This window comes from Gasterosteus aculeatus, chromosome 9 (assembly GCF_964276395.1).
Source record: "Gasterosteus aculeatus chromosome 9, fGasAcu3.hap1.1, whole genome shotgun sequence".
Classification (NCBI taxonomy): domain Eukaryota; kingdom Metazoa; phylum Chordata; class Actinopteri; order Perciformes; family Gasterosteidae; genus Gasterosteus; species Gasterosteus aculeatus.
In genome coordinates, this window is record NC_135696.1 from 11,505,304 (window position 1) to 11,532,626 (window position 27,323).

At 41.6% G+C, this 27,323-nt stretch overlaps 1 protein-coding gene and 1 pseudogene across 2 annotated transcripts; one reads left to right on the forward strand and one right to left on the reverse strand.

The window, feature by feature from the left end:
- Window positions 1–2,526: 2,526 nt before the first annotated feature.
- Window positions 2,527–4,259, forward strand: LOC144383155 (protein unc-93 homolog B1-like). The gene is made up of 4 exons (XM_078080001.1): window positions 2,527–2,531; window positions 3,280–3,596; window positions 3,705–3,826; window positions 3,993–4,259. The coding sequence occupies exons 1-4, from the start codon at window positions 2,527–2,529 to the stop codon at window positions 4,125–4,127; spliced, it is 579 nt and encodes a 192-aa protein (XP_077936127.1). The 3' UTR covers window positions 4,128–4,259.
- A 1,029-nt stretch (window positions 4,260–5,288) lies between these two features.
- On the reverse strand, window positions 5,289–6,290 carry LOC144383156 (beta-crystallin A3 pseudogene; annotated as a pseudogene). Its single transcript, XR_013450577.1, has 2 exons — window positions 6,115–6,290; window positions 5,289–5,693 (listed from the first exon to the last, which is right to left on the reverse strand). The product of XR_013450577.1 is annotated as a beta-crystallin A3 pseudogene (transcript).
- Between the last annotated feature and the right edge of the window lie 21,033 nt (window positions 6,291–27,323).

Sequence of the window (27,323 nt, forward strand, 5' to 3'; positions counted from 1 at the left end):
CTCATGCACAAAACAATAAAATAAAGAATAAAGAAATCTTTTTCCAGGGCTACCCGCATACTTGGACCTAGCGTCCCCTATTCGATCATTTTCCTTTTGGATACCACCTGAACGGCAGGGGCCCATCACTGTGAGTTTGGCATACTATGGTGACGGAATGAGCCCCAATTCCTACAGCCTGCAGAGACAGATATAGAGGGATTAAGTCCAAAGTGAGGACACCTTGAAGAAAGTCCAAAGCTAGCAACACAAAAGTCTTAATGACAGATCTATGAAGATAATTATTATTATTATTATTATGGAATTGCATCACTTTGGCCAAGATAATTCGACTGCAGAACATTTAACATTTAAACACCTGCAGTATGAGGTGGTTTGTCCACCTCAGTTCATACAAAGAAAACACACACACACACACACACACACACACACACACACACACACACACACACACACACACACACACACACACACACATACGCAGTACCTGCCTTGTTATAACACCAATCAGTCGATTGTCAGAGGCGGAGAGGGCTTATGGCAGCTTTATGGGAGGTGAGGCAGCACTTGGTGGTCCATTTGGCTGCACATATAGATGACTGGTCCTTGTGTATGTGTGGGGAAATGCATGCATGTGTGTGACACGATGAGTAGCTTTCCACTGGGCATTTGTGTGCGTAAAATGCTTTTCACATAACCATGCACATCTCTGTGAGTCGTCAGACAGTGTGTGTGTGTGTGTGTGTGTGCGTGTGCGTGCAGCAGTTACATGCAAGTGCACTGTCACACCTGTGTGTCGTCAGGGCACATAACTGTCTGTCGGGAAGCGGTGTAGATGAAGCGAACTGCAAGTCTGTCTCTGCACCATTTGAGGTGTAAGATACCAAGAAGGAGACACAGAGATATGCACGAGGTAAGACGAGCGCGAGGGAGGAGGGGGTTTAATAGAGATGAGGATGAAAAATGTGTAAGGAAAGAAAGAAATAATAATATAATATAATAATAATATGTACTTTTTTGTCTTAAGGCAGCTAAAGGGGTCGTCGTGGTGCAGGAGTAGAGAGGGTGTGCTGGGAAGCACAAGGTTGGTCGTTCAAGTCCTGACTGCCCCATGTTCCATGTCGAAAGTGTCCCTGAGCAAGACACCTAACCTATAATTGCTCCCCGAGCAAAAATGTAAAAAGCCACGGATTAAAAATGTAATGTAAGTCGCTTTGGATAAAAGCGTCAGCTAAATGACCTGTAATGTAATGTAATGTAATTGTCCAGCAACTTGTGTCATCCTTCCCTTCTTTCGGTCAAGTCCGTCCTCCTTTAAATGGTCTCCTCTTGTGACCCTTCTTCATTGAAATAGTCCCTCGTCCTATCCAGAGAAATCCGGTATACAAAGAGACAATGCTATGGTTTTGTGAAATAGCTTTTTTTCTTTTTGTCTCATCGCCTTCTCACCATACTTTAAATTGTTTCTCAAGGCTACCATTGTTTGAGTAATTAAATGTTTTTCTTTAATAGCCTCTCAATAAAACATGTATATTCTTTGCATCACTCCCAGTTACTACTGATTACAAAATGGTCAGTGTGTTATTCATTTAATATCTATCCAACACTTTATTATTTATGTGATGTAATTAACATCGTGTCCTGGAGGGGTTGCTAGTGGAGTTTTAGGCAATTCTCTTTGTTAAAAAATGTAATTTCCCTTCTGAAGAGCAATTATAGAGGACTTTTTTAAAAAGCAAAATTCTAAATTTTTGCTTCACCGCATTGAAAATAGAGTCTTTGTTATGTGTCGCAACAGGTAATGCATGCAGCAAGAAAAGGCTCCGTTTGAAGACACCGTCTCCACGGACCTTCATTTGCATTTGGAGGATGAAAAAAGAATATTTGCTCAAATCTGAGACACAAGGCTCCGAGCGTCGCATCATCAGAATGCAAATCCAAAGAGTAAACAAGGTAAGAAATATTTAACTGACTTTCATGATAACCCGGTAATTATTGCTTAAATGTTTCCACCAAATTGCCTCCTAATTCTCCTCCTGCTTTGATTCAATGGTCAAAAATTAAAGGTTCATCTTGACTAAAAGTGCATGATTTTTTCCTCTGAAATCCTTTCCACAATAAAGCTTGATTTATGCTTGCCGCATTTGTGACTTTAGCGAGTGTCCGTCGGGCTAAAGTGCCACACCACGTTTAATGTTTGAATTTCCACACACTCGAAAGAAATGTTGAAAAGTTGTATCAACCCATCAGTTATCTTGCCACCCAATTAGTAGTGTAGAACAAGGAGGCCAAACCAAAGTTGACTCCTGATGGGGGAGAGAAACAGGAGACACAGAGCGGACTTCTTTTTACTTTTTTTGAGCTGCTGGGGTAAAGAAGACACGAGGTTCCTCTTGCTGATTGGTCCGAAGTTATCTACAAAAGCAACAGACAGACGAGGAAAATCATAGAGTCGACACTGGCTGATTTGAAACAGCAACTTGGGAACGGAACGGTAGAAACAGGGGGGTTGCTGTGGAGGCTTTGATGAGGTAGGAAGTACAGGCCTTTTCTTTGCCTTTGTCTTTAAATAGTTCCCTAGGCAGGCTGCTGTTGAAGTCTGAACTAAGAGTACATCAAAGAAAGGCCTCACTTAGTCTGAATGTGAGGTAATAGGCGGGTAATTGAACCAACTGTTCTTACAGCACTTTCCAATCAAGAAAGTACCCTTTTAAAGAACCTGATTTCACACACACACACACACACACACGCACGCACGCACGCACGCACACGCACGCACACACACACACACACACGTACCAGCGATTGAATTTTGAGGTGTGTAATTATTTAGTAGGGTGCCATATAGCTCACTGTGATCATGCTTGTTTATAACAATGCAAGCATTATACCAGTGCTTAATTTGGACTGCATAGGCATTCCTACCTGTATCCATGGAGATTTAAATCACAAGATAATGTATGTGGATTACAGAAAATGGGTACAATCATCTGAGGTTCCAACCTGAAGCATTTTCCCACCTGTGGCCGAGTGCTGCTTATTTGACTTCTCTTGACTGCAGTAAGGTTTATTTCGGTCGCCTCGTTCGGCTTTTTCACTTGTGTTCCAGGCGTAAATTTTATACCGCACCTACATCTTTGGATACAGTATGTTTTCTATGTACAAATGAAATCAAATGTTTGATAATATTTATGTATTTTTAATGCATGTTATTTAATCCATACACGTATTAAACATTACTAACAGAGCTAGATTGAAATTTCTTTTCTCACAAATAAGGAATTGCATTGCTCATTTCTTTCTTTCTTTCCCCCTTTCGCAGTCCGATGGCGTCTGCGTTTTGGGCCTGAGGAAGCTGTGGCTCCTCATCATGGTCTATGGCCTCTCCTGCTCCGTCTTCTCCTCCCTCTCCCTCTGCCTGCTGCGCCTCCCGCGCTGGGTGTGTCTGATGGGCGGCGCGGCTGTGCACGCGGTGCTGCTGGTGGTGCTCCTGGTGTTCTCTCCACCTCCTAAGAGCCCAGAGTATCTGGGCGCCCTGCTGGTGATCTCTGTGCTGTGGGGACTCGGCACAGCGCTGAACAAGACGGGCGTCAGCAGTGAGTGGCGGCCGCGGTCGAGGCGTCTGTAGATGCGACTCCTCAGTTCCTACATGACACGTGTCTCCTCTCTCTGTGTGTGTGTGTGTGTGTGTGTGTGTGTGTCAGCTCTGCTCGGTATGCTCTACGCTGAGGAGAAAGAGCGGCTGGACTTTGTCTTCACCATCTATCACTGGTGGCAGGCCATCGCCATCTTCATCGTCTACCTGTGGTCCCACCTGCCAATGAGGGTACGCTGTGTGTGGGTTCAGAAAACTTTGAAAGTGTGTCTGTGTCTCGGGTAAAAAAAAAAAAAAAAACCTCGAAGAAAAGACTGTTCGTTTGGATTTACATTTTTAAAGGAAATGTTCCTACTTATAACTTTATTCTCTTATTACTACTGTCACTCCTCCTCAGGCGAAACTCTCCATCCTGTTGGCCACTTTATTGGTGGCCTGCTGCTGTTATTGGGTGATGGAGCGTCGGCTCGCCCGTAAAGTGCCTTACAGGCTGCCTCGCATCCCGCGGCCGCGGCACAAGGTGAGCTCATGACGCCTGATTCATAGTATCAGTTGAAGGGCAGCGGTCACAGGCCCAGGAGACGTACAGCAGAATACTAGTAATGTGATGTAACGTCCAGAATCACAATGTTCTGTGTCCGTTCGGAAATGTTTTTTATCATATATCTTATTTCAACTTTCTGTAGCCTTTATATTTCAATCAAAGCTTATAAGTGTCGTCTTTTTTTCTTCTGTTTACATCATTTGAATGTTTTATATTAATTTGCTGAGGGGAGAAAGTTTCTGTTTGCTCACCTTGGATCTTGATTTAAGACGTCTAATCATGGTTTTCTTACATCACATATAGTTTAGAGCCAATCACGGTCAAATATGCAATACAAATTGGATGTTGAAATATAAAACCTACGTACACTGAAAATAGATGAAAGTAATAAAATAACATGTGCTTATTTATAGCTGCATTAATAACGGATAAGGCTGTCAAATATATTTTGCATGTGGGAAAAAGTCAAGTTACAGTTTCTATAACTGTCAACTTGCCACTTGTTATGATAATAACAAGCAGAACTAAGTTTTATGTGTTGCATTATACACCTTTTAAAGGCTACTGTGTTTTACAGTCGTTTGACAGTCTAATGCAACGGCCCCTACAGTAAATACTTCAGGAACGTTAAATGTTGAAGTTAACAGCTGGTGGGCAGTGTGACGTCTACTTAACGCTCATCGCCATGGAAACTTTAAAGTAAGGCCAAAACAAAGAATAGCTAGACTTAATTAGTTTCATTTCAATTTCGTTGCTGTTAATAATGTGACACATCTACACACCCACATATGTATAAATACAGAGCAATTTAGTGAATAAAGGAGTTCCTTTTACTTATGTTATTACTAATCCAATTACTGAGAGTATCTTGAAAGAACTCATTTCAAACTAAAAGTAATTTATTCTGTTAAAAAAAACGATCCTCAGAAATACATTTTATAAAACTTCAGTTTGCAGTTTTGAATGAATGCTGTAATAACCTTAAACATTGGGTTATTACAGACACGTTTAATTGTCCTAACCCATCATGTTTTAGTGTATGGTTGAACTGGATACACCTTGGTGGTGTATTGGGTGTATTTTGAATTTAAACATAGTACTGGCATTCTTTCTGCACACATGCACTCACACAGAAATAACCGAAAGGACTTCTCAGGTTTTCAATCTGTGCTTTATTTCATTTGCCTTTAAGCAAAATGAGTCTTAACACAAGAGTGTTTATGAGCCGGGATAAAGAGGCAGCTGCTACGTCACCAACAGTTTGTGTTGCAGTTGCGGTCCTGACCGATGAAGCCTTAAACTCCGAACCGAACCCCGAGTTCAGCCGTCAACAGTCAGGCCCCTGAAGCGCAGCGACCAGGTTTTAGCCCGAGCCGTTACTGTTGCCAGTTCCCATCGGTTGCTTCTCAGTGCCTGATGCGTCTGATGGACTGGATCTTTGGAGTCTGGCAATGGGAGCCCCAGTTCCTCCAGTGCTGGTAGTCTCCGCTGTGCCTCTGGCACTCCATGATGTACTGCTGGCCTCTGTAGCCCGGGTACTCATAGCACACAAAGCTGAAGGAGGAGGTGGGTAAGAAGTAAGAAGACCGGAATTACATTTCTTTCCTCATTACATAAAGATTTCTCCAGGTTGAATGTGTGGATTATATTCAGATATCAAACTATTTCTAGACATGCACTGAGTAAAACATTTTTTTGTAACGAATAATACGTACTGGGGTCTTTATTTTTGTATTACTGTTTCCTTAGTTTCCTGTTATTCATCAGCCAACGTGATGACAGGATGTTGGGATGAAAAATGACACTTTGAACACCCACAGAAATTTCAAGACGGATCCTACTAATTACTTAGTACTGATGTACTTTTCTCCCGTTATGTCCCTTTTCTGCTTCTCCTTTGAATCTTTAAAGCCCTCTGAAATCCCGTTGTGATAATGAACAACTAGACAGTGTTGGCGATGAAGCTCTGACTTACGCGCCACACTGCACGTGCATGGAGCCCACCTCCGGCGTGAACCAGCCCATGGCCCTCAGGGAGGGGTAGTCATCGCACAGCTCCGTGCTGCGGCCCGTGAAGTTCTCCCTCTCGAAGATCATCATACGACTGCTGTGGTGAGTACCATACTTTAAATTGTTTCTCAAGGCTACCATTGTTTGAGTAATTAAATGTTTTTCTTTAATAGCCTCTCAATAAAACATGTATATTCTTTGCATCACTCCCAGTTACTACTGATTACAAAATGGTCAGTGTGTTATTCATTTAATATCTATCCAACACTTTATTATTTATGTGATGTAATTAACATCGTGTCCTGGAGGGGTTGCTAGTGGAGTTTTAGGCAATTCTCTTTGTTAAAAAATGTAATTTCCCTTCTGAAGAGCAATTATAGAGGACTTTTTTAAAAAGCAAAATTCTAAATTTTTGCTTCACCGCATTGAAAATAGAGTCTTTGTTATGTGTCGCAACAGGTAATGCATGCAGCAAGAAAAGGCTCCGTTTGAAGACACCGTCTCCACGGACCTTCATTTGCATTTGGAGGATGAAAAAAGAATATTTGCTCAAATCTGAGACACAAGGCTCCGAGCGTCGCATCATCAGAATGCAAATCCAAAGAGTAAACAAGGTAAGAAATATTTAACTGACTTTCATGATAACCCGGTAATTATTGCTTAAATGTTTCCACCAAATTGCCTCCTAATTCTCCTCCTGCTTTGATTCAATGGTCAAAAATTAAAGGTTCATCTTGACTAAAAGTGCATGATTTTTTCCTCTGAAATCCTTTCCACAATAAAGCTTGATTTATGCTTGCCGCATTTGTGACTTTAGCGAGTGTCCGTCGGGCTAAAGTGCCACACCACGTTTAATGTTTGAATTTCCACACACTCGAAAGAAATGTTGAAAAGTTGTATCAACCCATCAGTTATCTTGCCACCCAATTAGTAGTGTAGAACAAGGAGGCCAAACCAAAGTTGACTCCTGATGGGGGAGAGAAACAGGAGACACAGAGCGGACTTCTTTTTACTTTTTTTGAGCTGCTGGGGTAAAGAAGACACGAGGTTCCTCTTGCTGATTGGTCCGAAGTTATCAACAAAAGCAACAGACAGACGAGGAAAATCATAGAGTCGACACTGGCTGATTTGAAACAGCAACTTGGGAACGGAACGGTAGAAACGGGGGGGTTGCTGTGGAGGCTTTGATGAGGTAGGAAGTACAGGCCTTTTCTTTGCCTTTGTCTTTAAATAGTTCCCTAGGCAGGCTGCTGTTGAAGTCTGAACTAAGAGTACATCAAAGAAAGGCCTCACTTAGTCTGAATGTGAGGTAATAGGCGGGTAATTGAACCAACTGTTCTTACAGCACTTTCCAATCAAGAAAGTACCCTTTTAAAGAACCTGATTTCACACACACACACACACACACACGCACGCACGCACGCACGCACGCACACGCACGCACACACACACACACACGTACCAGCGATTGAATTTTGAGGTGTGTAATTATTTAGTAGGGTGCCATATAGCTCACTGTGATCATGCTTGTTTATAACAATGCAAGCATTATACCAGTGCTTAATTTGGACTGCATAGGCATTCCTACCTGTATCCATGGAGATTTAAATCACAAGATAATGTATGTGGATTACAGAAAATGGGTACAATCATCTGAGGTTCCAACCTGAAGCATTTTCCCACCTGTGGCCGAGTGCTGCTTATTTGACTTCTCTTGACTGCAGTAAGGTTTATTTCGGTCGCCTCGTTCGGCTTTTTCACTTGTGTTCCAGGCGTAAATTTTATACCGCACCTACATCTTTGGATACAGTATGTTTTCTATGTACAAATGAAATCAAATGTTTGATAATATTTATGTATTTTTAATGCATGTTATTTAATCCATACACGTATTAAACATTACTAACAGAGCTAGATTGAAATTTCTTTTCTCACAAATAAGGAATTGCATCTGAAATATGGCAGAAAAGTTACTGGCCTTTACAACTGCATTTGAAGACAGAAAGGTATATGTGGTTATTGTTTGCACTTTAACAATCATGTATTCTCTATGTCATTGTATTTACAGAACATATTATATTTAAATTGTTGCCTAATACAGGTACCTGGTTTTCTTTGGGATTTTTGTGCTGTGGATTCAATATTATCACTATGTTTATGTTGAAAAACATTTCTACTTGAGTATTTGAAAGTGGTTCAAAAGTGAAAGAAGACAATGACACTGGCTGTCAAGTGAGACATGTGGATGTGTTTTTTTTCGTTAGACCCGAAAATATCAACATACTATTATTAGTATAGAGGATGATAAAACTCACAAATCTGGGTCAAACAAAAAGATTACTTTTAGTAAGGAGATGGTTGTTGGTGTCCTGTTTGAAACAAAGTCAATATTGTGTCATTTTACTATAGTTTTATAACCTTTCAGACTTTACTAACGTTATTGGAGAAGTAGAAATATTTGCACATGCTCGCTTTAATCATTTTAATATTCATTTTAAGCCAAACCACCAACTTTGCCTCGGCATAACCAAATAGTTTTGATGCTTAATAAAAGTAACCAAGTATTTTTTTGTGTAAGTAAATTGAAAAGTAAGTTAGTGTTAGCGTTAGTTTACTCTGACAGGGGCGATGTGCATGCAGATAATAGGCAAATTAACATAGTACTTTATTTTGCAAAGGCACCATATGCGTAATAAGCAGAAATTGACAGCCCGTCTCAGTCAGAAACAACCCAAGAGGTTTAGTGTCGTCGTTTGAAGCCGAGGGCCTCAGACGAAGCTTCGGTATTTGTTGAGTGGGTTGTTAGAATGTTTGAATATAATAACGAATTCAATTGTTGCTATGAGGAGCAAAACTTAACATTTAATACTATTTTTCACTTTCAGTTACTTCATGTTACTGAAGCTCACTAAGCCCCAGATGCTCATGAAAAATCCCCGGCTGCTCATCTAGTCTTTGCTTCATTTATCCATCATGGCATCTGCTCCATCTCTTCCTCATCTGCGTCTTGTTCCTACCTGGTTTTCAGCTATTCTCGCTCTTTTTATGGTATTCAGTCATTCACTCGGATCTCGTCCTTGGCAGCTCAGAGGAGCTCAGCTGGGGAGGAGGAGTAGCTATTTTTTCTAACAGGCCATCGCCATGCCAACAGTGAGATCATTTAGCCGGTCCTCCTGGATGCTGCTGCTCCTGCTCCCCCTGGAGAAAATCTGTGTGTGTACATGTGTGTGAGTGGGAATTGTGTCTTTGTGAATTATTAAATCCTGCAAGAGGTGATTGTAATTTGACAATTATTAACGTCTGCTCATAAACAGAGGGTAGGTCACACCATCTCACTACACACTTTGTTATCTCCCATGGACGTTAGTGTGTGTGGCCTAATATTTGTAAAATGATTTATGAGAAAGAAACAGCGGTCAAACTGTGTAGGGAACTGTATACGTATAAGGGATATTAATTTAGTGCGTCCCTCCCCAATATGAACACATGAGCTATTATTACACTGTAAATTAATGGTTAATTTACACCGGTATCTTACAGTACTTCATTATACCTGTAACATTTTAAATATTCACCCTGTAAATCATTCTGTACTTCATGCACAGCTCCTATCTTCATCCCATCTCCCAATGATCCTTTTTTATTTTACAATTACTCCTCCTTAAATCCATCTCTCCCTCTTGTGCTGCCACCCAACACAATATATTCGATAGAGTATTTTTCCTGAAGTATATATTATGTATATGTAGTATATTGGCGAGGATGAGGTAGCCATGTTGTCTTAATTATATTTGATAAAAACACACTGGAATGATCCCTACAAAAGGTTTACTTTTCTGCTTTATTACATTAGGAAAAAACAAACGCTACAGCACTAAGTTTTTTTTTACAGTTTCCTAACATTAAACATTCACGGGGAAAATGATTTCCTATCATTGTGCATTGTACTGATATTTAACCGCATGTCCCAAAATGAAGATATTTAAGCTATATTTGACACCTGAAAAAACTGCTTGATTTCATACCATCGCTGTCCTAATCATAAATGTTCGACTGATTGAATCGATCCCATCTTTTGCCGGAAATTTTCACCATAACAAAGTTAAATCAATGAATTCACTTTGTTCACCCAGTAAGCCTCCACAATGTTATCCGATGCTGGAGGATGAAACTATGTGCAGCAGTTCAGAAGCAATGAGTTGATCGCTATAACTATATACATCTTGCATTGACCCTCATTGTGTGTAATGCTGCACGGTAGATGCACTGGAGTTAAGAGTTAAATAATGTGAAAATCTCCCCGCAAACAACTCAGTTTTCCTGTCAGCAAAATACATTTAAAGTACTCTTTTAACTTTATTTCAATACCACAGAGTCAATAAAGTCTAAGTAGATTCGTTTTAATGGATATGTACACATTTTTAAGTTTCCCTACTGATTTCTTCTTGAATGTTTATTATTACATTTGGAGAATGAAATTTCATGAAAACAAGAATTTAGAAAATGTTCTCTCTTGTGGCCTGGACCTTAAAATAGAGCCTGCTAATGATTCAATGTTGGTGGGCCTACAGGCAGCCCGGGGAGCAGGTTCAAGCAGTCGCATTGTGCAGGGCATGTGTGTGTGTGCTCGTGAACACGTGTCTATCTAGGTGCGCAGCTCTCATGTTCGTATGCTACACCATTTATGATCCTGTCATCCCTTTCTAAAACCCCACACAAGCCTCCTGGAGGGCGGTGGGTTGAACATACGAAGAACACACTCTGATGCACCAAGTGAACAGAAAACTTTCTATTAACAAGCAAACTGTTTACTCTCTTTCAAATCCCTTCATCTTTGTGTATATGTGTGCACACATATATGTGTGTGTGTGTGTGGTTTCTCCAATATATAACAGCCAACCCTCCCTGCTGTTTACTTTGTGTTGTTCATGAGTCTAGCAAAGTTTGAAGCCCAACAGAGATTCAGTTTTTGTCTCTCACTCTGTCCCTCTACACTGGCTTCTGTGTCCAGCACAGATTGAACATGCAGATGTTTACTTCTGTGACTCCTAAGTTATCTAACAGAGGGTAACTAGCGTGACTTCTTGGTCCCCTAATGTCAACCAGCAGAAAACGTTTGTTCAATGAGCTGTTGAATACGCTTTCGAACGTTAATTTTATGTTCATTCAACTACCTAAAAGTTTCCAAAACTATGCAGTGTCAGCTTTTTTTCTGCTGATACTGACATGCCACATTGATTTTCAGGAATCATTAATCTGCCGTAGCCTTTGTGTAACTGTGGACATTGCAGCGCACTCCCTGAAACACACGAACACCACATACACACGCGTATACGTTCATGCGCCGAGGGCTTAGACACTAAAGAAAAACCCTCTATGCAAATGCAGACCGGTTAAATGAGGCTTTTGTCAGAGCTCAGCTGGCTCACAATCCTTAATGGGCGGTCAGTCAAGAAGTGGTAAACAGATCCAAAGGTGCGAGGTAGCCAGGCAGCCAATCAAAGACTGTCGGATGGTCAAATCAGCAACGGCCAGCAACACGGGAACAAAGTCAAGCGCACCAAAGCGACCCAACCACAGTCTTCTCCAATGACTGATAGAAAGCAGCCGCGGAAGGAGGAGACAAATGTCAGGTGCTTAGCAAAGGCCCCAAACTAGTAATGAAATCATACATGCCAAGGTCTGGGAGAAAAGAGGATTTTATAAAAAGCACAAAACCCTGATGCCGACGTGTCAGTGAGGTAGAAAGCAGGTTATGTGGAACAAGGTGCAAGAGGGAGCTTCTGTGCATATAATGGGTGATTAACATCGTGGCACCGGTAACACAACTGATTAAATTGTCAGAACCAAATAATGTTTTTTCTTCTACCTTGAGTTCTATGCACTTCCCATGTGACAATGCAGATCCACTCCACTCCAACAGATACTAGTTAGCAGCAACTCGTGACATTGTGGAGGGATGGAGATCTGGAGCTGAGGATGAGGGGTTGATCACGGAATGGGAAACCTGGGATGATCAAACATGGAGCAAAGGGTTTAAAGCTGTGCTATGGGTGGATGCCCATTATTTAAAAAGGTTGACAGAAGGTTAAAGGGTAAACCAAAACAGAAAACTGAGGGGTACGGGTCTAAAGGAATATTTTAACTCGGAGCCTTGTAACCTGCTACTAACACTTGATAATATTCTTTGAGTGCTGAAGTGTCAGTAGAAACTTCTATCGCATGTAATGACATTTTTATGAAGAAAGGAAAAGACTCGTTTTTCCAAAATGAGCACTAAGCACTTTATGCACGTAGCGAAACAGTCAAACACTGAATTAGGGCCGTACCAAATCCTTGCTTCCACCTTCTCCTTCTCTCTCAAGCAAGCGACGTAGCACTCCTACATCTCTCATTGAATTCAATGAGAAAGTATGTTCAAACATTTAGCCGGTGCTGTATGTATGGGGTTAGTCTATTAACCCTTCAAAAACAACAATTTAGGTGCGGCTTGAAAGAATTTACACTGCTGTGCACACCTGTATTAACGGGGAGGTAAACAATCCAACAGCATCATAAATCCCATTTACGCGGTCACAAAGACACAACATTACATTTTTCCCATTCTTTTATGGGGATAATGTCATAAAACATGACAAGACCTTGTGTGCTTCATTTTAAAAGCTTGATAGCAGCTTTGAATGTAAAAAGACATTCAGTTCGAGTCTCCGTGTTGTGTAATAAGATGAGACCCCTGAATCGTAAAAGCTATATAAAAACGACTTTGGATACAACAAAAAATCCCCAAAACTAATATTATCACACGGCCTCCGTGTTTGGCAAGTACCACATTTTCCAGGGATATTTCTAATTACATGAACATTGAATATTTGCACTAGATTAAGATCACAGACGACCATCGCAATTATCAAATATGAAGGTTCCAAGGAAATTGTAGTCCGGTTCAAACCCTTTTTTGAAAAATGAAAGTACAATAAAATCAGAATACTAACATGAATTTAGCATTTGAGAAGCAGAGTTTTTATGATACAATGCATATCACACATATTTTTGCATACCATTGTATTGACATGTCTTTTGTTTTGCCAAATCTGCACCAGTCTAACTGATTACATTTTGTTCAAACATGAGAACCAAACTCCAATTTGCCTTCTGCATCAATCCTCTAAATCTATGCCTCTTTTTTCTTTTAGTAAATTCATTTGACTTGATGCTTATTATCCAACCTTCAATAAAAAAATGCATTATTTTTAACAAATTGTATTTGAAAGGGGTTTTTCTGAAATGCTTTCTCTCTAACCAACGCTTCCTTATAGCTCATCCCCTCCGTCTCCATTTCTTCCACGTCTACAACCCCCCCCACCTTTGCTCCCTCTGACTCACCTGCCTGCTCCACCATAATTCCTGTCACCATTGCCACAGTAACTGCATGGATCAGGAGGACAGCAGCTGTCACATGTAATTGAAAAGAGAGTTACACCCTGTGTCCGTTCGTGTGTAGTGTGTGCACAGTTGTGAGAATGGGGAAAGCACGGCCGAGCAAATCTTTTCTCATTTTAACGCCACTTTCCCCCTCCTCGGTTTTCCTTACCCACTCGTCCCAGCCGTCGTATCCTTTCTTTATTCATCCCTCCCTCCTCAATCCGTCATAGATACAGTATCTCTTCTCCTCCTTCACCGCCTACCTGTTTCTAGCAACACTGTTTTCTGTCTAGTCTGACACACTCCTTTTCATCTCCCTTCTTGCATTTCATCTGCTCTCTTCTGCGCTGCATTCTTCTGTCACATGTCCTCTTAAACCCTTTCTCCCACTCTGCTTTCTTTTTCTATCTTCCTACTCTCTCCCAATCCTTTTTTTTTTTAATTTTACAGTTACTCCTACTTACATCCCTCCCTCTCACCTGCCCTCCGTCCGTCCCTTTCCCAGATTCCGCGATATGATAACCCCGTCATGGCCTCCCAGTCTCTGTGTCATCTTGCTCAAGAAATAGTACCTTTAGCCGGACTAGGAGTCTTCTGACGGATGGATACAGCTCACCACCGAGTGCTCCACAAAGCCAAAACAGTTCATTAAATTGGCAGTAAATTTAAAATGGACCTAAAAAAACCCCAAGCCACAACAATCCTCTCTTTTTTGTTTTTAATTCAAACAAACTGTTTGATACACAATATGTAATCGAAATTTAGATAATTTAAATAGTCAATATAAACAAGTGAACGGGTGACTTTTGGGTGACAAACTGCAGTCTCCTGGGTGAAAGCCAAGCTGTTTTATTATTAATTTCCCTTTTCTTGTTTCATGCAAATAACATAGTTTTTGTTACGGTGCCATTTAGGTTATTCTGTTTGCTAATACTAAAAATGAATAACAGTAGCAATGGAAAAAAATCACAATACAGAAACACTTGATTCCAAATTTATGAACTAAGAAGCTATGGTCTATAAAGATGGAATCAAACTTTAGGTAATTTATGACTTGCAGTTTCTCATTAATAATCAAGTAGTACCCAAAAGTCAATGCAATTGTCTTGCAGCCATCCTATGGATTCTTTTTTTTTTTTTTTACAATTAATTCACCAAAAAAGACACACCTTTTCCCTCTGCTTTACCGTTTGCCATCCAGCCTGAAGACTTCATAATCTCATTGCTTTTGTAGTTATTGCATTCTGCTTTTGTAGGGCGGTACTGCAAATCCTTGCTGTGTCACACACACACACACACACACACTTACACTCCAACACAGGGTAAAGTGGTGTACTATATCACGTTTACTGTTACTGCCATTCCTCTCCCATCCTCAACCTGGATCCACAGTGCCAATTTGGGTGATTTAATTTGTGGATTTAGTGTCCTGATCAAAGGTGAAGGGCTGTCTGAGACGCAATTTAAAAGGCCGTCAGAAGAGAGTGAATGAAGGGTGTAGGGGGCCAGAGTTTTAATAATGACAATTATTTCTCGCTCTGTTTCGATCTGATAGGGGAGAAGAAAAATTGGAAAAATGGCAAAAGAGAGAGTTAAATAATAAATGAAAGTGGAAGACAAACAGACAAAAGAACAAAAAGGGAGACAGCTGAGAAAACACAACAACAAACCACCTTACAACCCTCCCTTGGTTTGACTTTTGTGTGGCAGCCAAATGAAATCAGGCATTAGCCCTGTCTGACAGGAAAGCGACTGCAGGAGGTACTGAGCGCAACGCAGACAGGATTACAAGCCAAAACTGAGGGATTTGTTCTCAAAAACAACTTGTCAATCGCTTTAAAGTCAAGATATTGACTTGCACAGAGGCTGGGAGAGCGTGCTCACCTTTCTTCTAGACTTTGAGACACACCAGCCTCTCAGCATCTATCAATAAAAATAACACAATTGGAGCTTTCAAAACACACATCATCAGTTGGACCTGTGACCAAAAATACATTGAGTTTTATGACATCAGCAGGCGATGTGAAGAACTAAGCGAATAAGTAGAAGAATGAGGTTGGACTCAAAGTGTTGATGAGGCACAGATGTCCCGTCAAATTTCATCATTGTAGCTTGATTATTTAATGAAGGAGCCAGTGAGAAGCAGCTGAATGGTGGCTGCCAGGCACTTGTTAAAGCAGAGTCACACACAATCAAACACGCGCAAACACACTTCTTTATGTTGAGGAAGTCAATCTAAATGAATCTCCTTCTTTCTCAACTTAGTTGATTAAGATCAACTGTAAACAATGAAAGCGGTCTGTCCCACCTTGGCTCCAAGACATCAAGACATTAAATTAAATGTATTTTCAATTTAAAAATGACTTGTAGTATGTCATCCTCGGAAAGCCGGTGGCACTAATCGTAAAGATGATCAATCCAAGACGGACCAAAGTTAGCACAGGAGGCCTCTGTAATGTTGAACCATGATATTGAATTAAAACTGAAGGAATCGTTTGTTTAAATTTTGCCACAGCGCTATCAGATACACATCTTCTGTAGAAACCTTTTTCTATAGTGGCCAACATTCTGATGGTAGGAATTAAAAAGTTCTTCAGGTAATAGTCCGATAAAAGAGAGTTCTGTGGAAACACTATTAAATGTTTAATGTTAGTACCATAAACCAGAACAAGGTCGAGGTTGTGATCATGACAATTAGTAGGTGTCTGTACTTTGACACAATCCAATCAAAACTAATGAAGAGATCAAATCAGTAACGAGGCTGCCATTATCGACACCCAAATGAATTATTGAAATCACCCACAATAATGACTTCATAATCCATCTTGATTTAAAAAAATGATGAGCTGAATTACTATATAATAGATTTATTTATGATTGGATTATTATGTTCAGGCCAAATAAACACTAATGCTGAATGGTTACAATTAAAGCCAATAAAACCTTGGATGGTGCATATATTCAGCTTCTTAATTAATATCATACTGCTGTTATTATGCATTGGCCAACATCACAAGTTATTCAGTTTTTTCATTTAGATTTTTAGCTTCATGAGAAACTTCCGCTACTGCTGATGCTTTTTGTTTGGAATCGCTCTTAATAAAATTGTATGTGCTAAAGTATTTGCACAGGGCACACCCTCCCGATTTCGGTATTTGGTGCATCTAAGTTCTCTTGTAGGAAATTATTAACATAACTATGCCACATGAGGGCTTTCATAATTTTAGCTTTTCCTCTGTTTCTGTTTGAAATGAATCTCTTTTTATCTTACCTGTTTAACTTGCGGCATAAATTTATTTTGCCTTACTGTTTCTCTTCTGATCATTTACATGTGCTCTTTCCATCTCCATCTCATTTAACCCACATTCAATTATTATTCCCCCTTTCACTCATTTGGCCGCCTTTGTTGGTCCACTGTGCAGATTCATTCACTGTTTCTCTTAAGTTATGCCCCTAAGACGAGTGACTTTTTATAATATAGACAAAGATAGGGAATTAATCTCAGCCGCTGATCCTCTTTGCTGGGAGAGAGAAAGATGGTTCCGGGGATAAAGAGGCAAAACATCCTTTGGCTTTTTATTCTGTGAATGGATAAATGAGGACGGTGTCGGGGACGATAGACGTGCGTGTTCCTGTGAGCGTGTCTGCATCTGCATGAGCATTTGTGTGTGTGTACAAACATGGGTGCATCATGTCCGACCAGCGGCTTTCTAACATCAACGACCCCTTCGGAATCTCACCTCTCCCCCGTTGTCCTCCTCCCCCTCCTCCTTTCTCGCTTCAACTCTCAGAGTATTTGGCCTGATTTCAAACGGCTGCAGGCTCCAATGAAATTAGAAGTGCAGTGTAATGAAGAGCATGCCAGGGAGAGCTATGATATCAAATGTGACACAAACACAGGCACACCCACTCGCACAGACACACAAAGATCTGCATGATATCACCAACAAGTCACAGAAACTTCGGGTTGGATGTCAATAGCCTTTTTGTGTATTTACAGTGTTTTCCTCAGAGAATCCATGAAAAACCCATATCAAGTATTCAATTCCATCAAATACAAATCATACAAATAATTAACGTCACGGTAGATTAGCAGCTGGAGGCAGATTCACAAAGAATTCTGAAGCACCAAAACAAGTGAAACAACAATCCATTTGTACCAACATTTGTGAAATGAGTGTAGGCCTAAGTAGGCTGTTTGAATTCTACAGGAATGGTTTTATTAGAAGTAATAACATTCAAAGAAATATGTTAGAAAGTGCTTAATGACAGATGCAATCGGAAATGAGAGACGGACTTAAAGGACATTTACATGGGAACGGACCGACTGACAGAAACAAGGAAATGTCATGTAGCTGGAGAAGATGGGGATACCGAGGTAAAAGACATGGCAGAGATGGATAGAGGGCGTGGATCTCAAAGGCAGAGGCTGGCTTAAAGGTCAGAGGATAACATACACGTGAGAGCATAAAACAGAGAGGTGGAATTGATGACAGAGGGAGAAGAAAGGGAAAGAAGACCGGGGTGAAGCAGTGTATGAGAGAATGAGAGGGAGAGAATGATGGATGGATAGACGGTGTTGAAATGGAGAGGTGGGCTTAGTGGTGATGGATGATGCTGCATCCTCCAGACCTCTTTACGTCTCGCAGGGCCCCTCTGGAGCTCAGTATGTACGTGTGTGTGTGCGTCTATGTGTGGTAAATGCAAATGCACGTCTATAATGCGTGCATGTGATGGAGAGAGGTGTAAAAGAAAAAGGAATGTGTTTGTGTGAGAGAGAGAGAGAGAGAGAGAGAGAGAGAGAGATAAATGGTGCGGTGGTCAGTGGATCAGCAGGGTCATCTGGTCTATGTTTTGTTAGGGATGCTGTCTCACTATGACATGCCTACAGTGTGGAGGTAAAATGCTACTGAGGTCACTGCTGAAATCACTAAATCCAACATCCTCACCTCCACATCCTCACTCACCTGTACAAGTGGAAGGAATCAGAGCAACTGTGAATGTGGACGGACCCTGGGTGGCAAATTCTTATAAAACAGGAGAGATTACATTACATTTTTTTGTGGCCTTGCAAGACAGTTGGGCTATTGGAAAGGAAAGACTACAGATGAAGCTCAAAGGAAATTTCACATTAGGGGTGTGACGAATGAATAACCTTATTATGCGAAAACATGCAAACATTTATTTAAAACGTTCAGAACAAAAAGAATGAATCCGATTTCCGCCTCCTTCAAGGTTTAAGAACTGGTTGCAAGCCTGATACTTCACCCAACCAGTTATTGGTCCTTTATGTCAGCCAGCACTGACCATGTTCAAATTTGTCTTCTGACAACAACAAGCATTCACCTTTTTTTGAGAATACTTGAATCCAAGCTCACCTCACAACCACCATATTCACATACATTAAATTATGAATCTTATTTGGCAAAGGCGTTTTAATATCCCATTTAGCAAAAGTCCATTTGGTCAAAGGCAAAAAACATCTTCCATTATTCAAGCAAATACTTCTAAATCCGCATAATAATATGTTAATGGTAATGACTTTGCCAAAATGCACCTGGGTACTAAATTCAAGTGTCCATCTAGAGCCATAAGATCAACAAAACAAATGTTTCAAACAGAGAAGATTGTGTGTGTGTGTGTGTGTGTGTGTGTGTGTGTGTGTGTGTGTGTGTGTGTGTGTGTAAATGAGTAATTGAGAGTATGGAGTCACAGATCCTGAAAGCTGTTTTGACACACAATTGACAGCGTCATATTTTATCATCCACAGATGGGAGGGGTGGATGTGAGGGAAAGCAAAGATGACAATGACATGGAAATGATTGTGCTGTTTTGATTTGATTCAGGTCTGTAAAATCAATATTTCCATACCAAAATGTTTCTTTTTAAATCCTATATATATGATATATATGGCACATGTCATTTCATACATTATAGGATTTATTTTGGTTTTATTAATAAAGTTTAAATATAAATAAAGAACATAGTTATGATAATCTTAGAGCACAAGGTGTGATCCTTAAATTACCTTTTTCAGACTCAAATTCAATGTACTGGTGCATAACAGGCGTGTTGAGTAGCAGCTAAAATGTTTAATCCATCATTAAACTTTTGCTATTGTACGTTATTGAGTAGTTGATCAATTGAGCAAGTCAAACCTTATGAACATATAAAAGGTCTCATAAGGATTTGTAAAGCAAAATTGTATCCTCCCAAAACCAAAAACAGGCAATGGAGTAATAGTTGATGAAAGAGAGTGAGAGGTGACAGAAGCAGGGAACGGGTTACAGCAGCGTAAAAGGATACACAGTTAGAAGGTGGCCGTGTAGGTGATTCGATCAAATTAATACTATTACAGAGGTTGAGCGGACGCCGTATACGGGGTCTGTTACAAAAAAACTGCAAAGACAGAAAGGAGAAAAGACAGAAAGAGAAGAGAAAGACAGAGAGGCAAGAGAGAACTTCGCCCCGCTCTGGCTGACTGAGTGTCGACGGCCGATAGAGATTAATGTCTTGAGTGGGTGGGCGGCAGGAGAGAAAGGTTCAGACTGGCAGTGCGTGAGTCGTGTGCATGATGGATAGAGGGGGCAACTCGGGCCAAGGGACGACTAAAGCGGGTGAGAGACGGGGTAGTTAGGGGCGAGAGAGAGAGCTAAGAAGTTCAGCATCATAAGTGTGGTCGACAGCGAGACAGCAGATTGATGAGGGCTGAGATGGAGGGACAGCAAGATGGAGTGACAGTGGGCGAACGATGAAGAGGGTCGTAGATTGATGGCAAAAGTGCAGAGAGGTAAAGCGGGCTGTGAGAAAGCGAGACGGAGGGATCGCCGACGGACCGCAGCACTCGAATGGAAATGTTAAGGCTGCACACAACAAATACCAGGGTTCCATTTTCATGTAGTGTGCAAATAACTCGCTGCCAAGTGCATGATGGGATATGCATTTACTCCACATAGAAGGAATTCAGCTTTAACACCACACCCACTTCATCAAATTCCACAATTCGTCTCGTAATATGGTTTTGAGGTGTGGCAAAATGTAAATTCTGTCCATTCTCTAATCTTCTGGCCTCTCACCTCCATTACTCTTAACAATTCCTCAGCGACTTTTCCGACCTTCTCTTCCACCGTCTTTGCGCCTGCTCATAACCCTCTTACTCTCCTTTCCTTTCACTTTTCCCTCTGCTCTTTATCTTCCTCCCAGTCTTCTAAAGTAATTCCTTTCGACCATTTTCCCTCCATAATATTGCCGTTAATCACTTAAGAGTGAAATTGAAGAAGATATCTGTATATATGGAAAAGAGCAGCAATTTAAATTCAGACATTTTGCTGCAAATTCAATTCGTTCCAAGGGAATTGCTGCCATCAGTGGATTGCCTTGTGGGGGTGATTGTACTGGGTCAAGTTCAACTTAAACCATTAACCAATATCATGCAGTCTTGACAGTATTGACCTTTGAGGGGACGCAGTCAAAAATGGAGGACGCTCTGTTACACCATTCACTTTTATTGACCCTCACCGGAGTTGAAATGTTGAACAAAAGACCTGATAGTTTGACGAGAGTCATATGTATTAAACATCTTTGTACACTAAGTGGAAGCATAACTAAGCTACTCTTACATGATAGTCATCAGATTAGGGTCATCAGATTCGATCCAAGATGGCGCCGTTGATGGCTGCCACGGTGCTTCGGTGCGCTTCGTTTTTTGTTGTTTTTGTTGTTAATTATGTTTCCTGCTGCGATTCCCAGGAGCTCTTTCACCCGAGATAAACTCTTGAACATCCGTGGAACAACTCCAGCGGAGTTACTTCCAACTTTCCTGCTTTCGTCCGTGGAATTACTGGACATTCTAGTCAAAGGTGCGCTCACCTTTCGTCACGCCGTAGGCGAGGAAAACGGGCCAGCTCGCTGGTGAGACTCCGCAAGCGTGGTTCTCGCACTCCGCTGCCAGGCATCTTTCTCTCCAACGTGCGCTCACTGTGCAACAAACTGGACGAAATTCAGCTGCTGGTGAAGAGAGACAGAGACTCTACATCCTCCGTTTTGTGCTTCACGGAGACGTGGCTCTGCGGATCGATACCGGACTCCGTGCTCCAGCTGGCGGGCTTGCAGCTGCTCCGAGCGGACCGCGACACAGAGCTCTCCGGCAAGACAAAGGGTGGAGGAATCTGCTTCTACTTCAACAACAGCTGGTGCAACGACGTAACGGTGATCCTAAAACACTGTTCTCCTGATCTGGAAACTTTCTTCATCAACTGCAAACCCTTTTATTCCCCTGTGAGTTCGCTTCATTCATCCTGGTCGGTGTTTACATGCCGCCGGCCGGCAACGTGCACGACGCACAGCGGACACTCGCCCACCAGATACGGCGTGTAGAGCGGACCAACCCAGACTCTTTAGTTATTGTCCTCGGGGACTTTAACAAAGGTAATCTCACCCATGAACTTCCTAAATACAGACAGTTTATTAAATGCCCCACCAGAAAGGAGAACACTCTGGATCACTGTTACACCACAGTAAGCAGGACTTATCACGCCGTCCCTCGTGCTGCACTGGGACACTCTGACCACGTCATTGTCCATCTGATTCCTGCATACAGACAGAAACTAAAGCTCTGCAAACCTGTGGTGAGGGAATTCAAGAAGTGGACCAGTGAGGCGCTGGAGGATCTTCGGGCGTGCTTTGATTGCACAGACTGGGATGTTTTCAGGACTGCTACTGACAGTCTGGATGAGTTCACAGAGGCTGTAACTTCCTACATCGGCTTCTGTGAGGACAGCTGTGTACCATCATGCACCAGGGTGAGTTACAACAACGACAAACCCTGGTTCACAGCGGAACTCAGAACACTACGCCTGCAGAAGGATCAGGCATTTAGGAACGGGGACAAAGACTTGTACACAGAGGCAAAATAAAAGTTTAGCAAGGCGGTGAGAGATGCTAAACGACTGTACTCTGAGAAACTCCAACAACAGTTCTCAGCAAGTGACTCTGTTTCGGTTTGGAGAGGCCTCAAACACCTCACTAACTACAAGCCAAAGAAAACTCCATCCCCCACAGCTCCACCAACCTGCTGCAGTTTGCGGCTGACACCACCCTCATTGGACTGATCTCTGGGAGTGGGAGCTGAACATCAGCTCTATCACCAAGAAGGCTCAGCAGAGGTTGTTCTTCCTGAGACAGCTGAAGAAATTCAACCTGCCAAAGACGATGATGATCCACTTCTACACGGCCATCATCGAGTCCATCCTCTGCTCCTCCATCACCATCTGGTACGCTGCAGCCACAGCCAAGGACAAGGGCAGGCTGCAGCGTGTCATCCGCTCTGCAGAGAGGGTGATTGGCTGCAATCTGCCGTCCCTGCAGGACTTGTTCGCTTCCAGGTCTCTGAAGCGAGCTAAAAAGATCGTGGCCGACTCCTCCCACCCCGGACAAAAACTGTTTGTGTCCCTTCCATCTGGCAGGAGGCTGAGGTCCATCAGGACTAAGACCTCCCGCCACACGAACAGTTTCTTCCCGTCGGCAGTCGGGCTCATCAACAGAGCCCGGTCCCCCACTGAATGACTATAACATTCCACCGGTCACTCCCCTTCACACTGCACATATCACTTTAACTGTAATTTATCACTTTGTCGTCACTCGTCACTTTGTTACTTGTTCGCTAGTGCACTTTATGCTTAATATTTTTTTACTTTTTTTATATTTTAAATTTTTAACATTAACTTTATTCCCTTGTTTTATACTAACCCATAGCCTTATTCTACTAACCCATAACATTAGCATTTCATTTTATGTGTTTGCAGTAATGGATGAGCTGTTAATGAGAGACGCAGCGGTACTGCTTGCCCTGATATAATGTTTGTTAAAACTGGTCCATAACATACTGAATAGTATGCGTAAGGTCTTCCAGGTGATATTTAGACTTTAGTGTTCAGGGAGTAGTAGAGTGTGTTTATGCTTGGTTTGCCAGGGAAAGGACAGAAGAGAAGGTTAACTCACATATTCCCTTGCTGCTGGTGAGAATGAGTTGGAAAGGTGGTAAAGTTTTGATCAACATTGTTTTCCAGAAAATAATTCTACCTATCCCCAAGGTCAAGGCTTTGCTCTCTTCAGTTTCGTGGGCAATTTATAACTACTACTATTTTTGTCAAGGATTTCGAATGTTTTCTGGAACCGCCAGTCTTCTCTCAACCACAAATAATGTTGCATCATCAGCCAATTGAATAACAACGCGTTGGTCAAAAGCCTTCAATTTAGCGATGTCATATTGGTTCATATACATCACGAGCAGTCCTACAGCAAATAACAATTCCAAACATGTCTGTTTAAATTTAAATCTGGACTAAATTATTAGTTTGCTTGTCACCCTGACGATTTCTCTGAAATATTACCCATTGCCAAGAAAAATCAATAGCACAAAAGATAAATGTACATGTAAAAAGACTAGAAATATGGTCAAATCATGTTTAACAATGTCCATCCATCTGCAAACCGCTTATCCTGCACACAGGGTCGCGGGGGGGCTGGAGTCCATCGCAGCCAACTTCGGGCGATAGACAGGGTTCACCCTGGACTGGTCGCCAGCAAATCGCAGGGCTACACAGAGACATACAACCATTCACACTCACATTCACACACCTATGGGCAATTTAGAGTCCCCAATTAACCTGATCCCCAGTGCATGTCTTTGGACTGTGGGAGGAAGCCAGAGTACCCGGAGAGAATCCACACAGACACGGGGAGAACATGCAGACTCCAGACAGAAAGGCCACTGGGCGGAGTCGAACCCAGGACCTTCTTCTTGCTGTGAGGCGCAACAACCACACCACCGTGCCGCCCTGTATGTTTAACAATGTTTGTTACATAATGTAAATACAAAATTAGATGACATGAAAAACATTTGCGCATGAAAGTGCCCGCTGTCAATCAGCTGTGAGAAGGCAGGTTAGCAAGCAGCTGTCCATTCAACTTCCAAGAAGCTTTTGCCGACAGACAGGAGAGTCAGAGTCAGTGCGAATTGGATCGTGGCAACACGCGTGTGCTGCTGAGGGTCGTTTACGTATCTCTTCCTGGGGTAATTGCACGATAAGGCATCAAAACAACTTGGTTAGGTGCTGGAAAAGATCATGGTTTGCGTATTTACTAACACTTAGGTCTTTTTAACGTTTTAACTTACTCCTTATGAATCAGTTATGCTAATACTAACCCTGGATGGGATCATACCGGAGATAGCTTAAAAGTCAGTGCATCCTATTACAGACGCTGGAGGAGGTTCACTGACCAACTGACCAACCATCAGTATTTGACTAGTTGAGAGTCATACGCGATTCATTCAGTTGGTGTTTTTTGTGGTCTTTATGAACTGCACTTCAGAGTAAAGTTGAAAGATGTGTCAATATCCCGCCATGTGCTTGAGCAAGGCTAAAATATTCATATAGTTAAACCAATCCACTTCCCGCATGTTGTGCTACTTAGAGATTAAAAGAAGTAGTTTTCTGGACCCCTCTCTTCTACTTTGTAGATGTGATCCTATTTTTTGCTGCCGTCTTGTCTCTGCCTGCTTGGTAAAATACAACTTTTAATCTCAATTAGTTCATGGTAAAATTTAATTAAATAACATAATAAAAATGATTATGTTGCACGCAAGAGAAACTATACTTTTAAAGATTGTACTAAACCGCAGTGTGAGATTGGGGCATAACCCCCCTCCCCCCTTCCTGTTTGTTCTCTGCTTCTTTTATTCCTTTCCATCATTATTTTTCCATCTGCTACTTCCACAAACCCTCCTATCACACTCACACTTCTTCTGTTCTTAATGCTCTCATCAATCCTGCCTACATTCTTGCTTTCTTTTCACTTTAACCTTTTCTGCATACATCCATATTCTTCTTTTATTTCCATTGCCTCCCACTTTCTCTCTTTCATCAGGCCCCTTCATTTCTCTACTTTCCACCTCATACCCATCTGCCTTTGCACGCTGTGTGTGTGGCAGCTGAGTGCTTTCGGTTATTTTTCAGGCAGCAGCCCAGAAGATTGGACTGTCATAATCTATGGTTCTGAGTTATAAGTGTTTCTAACCCAAACCTGGGGACAGGACCATTTTTCCACTTTTCCTCTTTGCCAACCATCCATCCCCCTCTTCCCCCATCAACTTGCACACTTCCTCCCTTTCCCTGACACTTTGGCATTGCCACCCATTTTCTGCAGTAAAAACATTCAAGCTCTTGCTATTAAGCCCCCACCATGCAGCCACGGTCCCTCTCGTGCAGTGAATTAGCAACGTTTCATTATTTGATTGGATAGCGAGCATTCATGCTGATGAAATGATTAATGTGGAATCATAAAGATGACCAAAGAATTTTGATGCTGGCCAACTAGAGAGCAAAAATCCCATCATCGTGGTTATCCTTCTTTTCCAGTAGCTTCTGCAACTACGAGTAATGTCCCATCCAGCAGCACTTCCTCTCCTCTTGAAACAAGTGGTGGGTTATGTCCCATATTCCAATGCAAATCAGAATCTGCTACAGCATGTATGAAGACTACTTTAGCAGTTATTGCTTTGCCACTGCTGTCATTGTTATTGCTGTTATTACAGAGGTGTGTGAACTAGGAGTGACCCTTGACTGGAGAAAAGGCAACGTTTTGTGTTTTTTTGTTTACACACTTGTAGCAGCAGAAAGTGTAGGAAAGGGAAGCTACAGTATTTTAATAGCACCCCCCCCCCCCCTTTACTCCCAATCTACTCAATTGAGTGGTGAATTAGAGTTCCATTGCCTCTTTGTCATTATTTACATAAGATACAGCTATTTCATTGAATAGAGATATTGGTGAAGCAATCTTAAGACCAAAGGCTAAAGGGAGAACAACAAAAATTCATATAAGGATTCATTTTTGGGAGTTTATTCTGGCTACTTATCTCAAGGGAGATGCCCGATGAAAAAAACTGTTTTCCTTTGAATATTGGGTGGCTAAACAGGAATAAGATAACGAGATGAATCCAAAGGCCTGGAGAGCACTGCATAAACACACACACACTCTCATTTACTGCTTCCTGCCGTCTCTTTGTCTCCTTTGCTCTATCGCTTTCTCGCTCTCTTGTCTATCAAACCCAGACGGATAGTGATAACGACGTGAAGAACATCATAAATCTACTGCACTTTGACATTTAAAGCCCCAGCCCCCTATTAAACCCTGTCAATTTGAAATGATTATGGAGGCCCCAAATCCTGCGCAACACCAACAAAACCAAAAAGTTGCTGCAAATGAGAGTAGAATAACAGTTTTTTCTTATTATCAGGGAGAAATGGCATCAACAATAAAGGGAGGAGCTAAGAAAAAAACCCTCCTAAGTCTGTGATTGTGAAGCTCGGAAATTGACATTTTTTCAAGCCTTTTCATGCTCGTTATGGTAAGAGATGATATCAGCTAATCTCGAGCAGTAATCCCTCATCCTTCATAACAAAAGTGCATTGTGTTTGGAAAAAATCTGGCCGGCCGCGACTTATCAAGACAATAAAGCAGCGCCGCAGATCCGAAGGAGAGGTGGTCGGAAAAAGACAGAGAAAAGAATGAAAGGAAAAAAGAAAGAAAGAGGATTTATGAAAGGTTAGGAGAGGTTTATGAGATTTGGGAGCCCCATTTGTTGGTGGAGAAAATATGAATTGCTTTATCAGCGGTAAACTATATGTTATTAATGAAATAAGGTGTTTTGCTTCTCTTTGGGGAAAAGGCAAATCATACAGATGACAATAA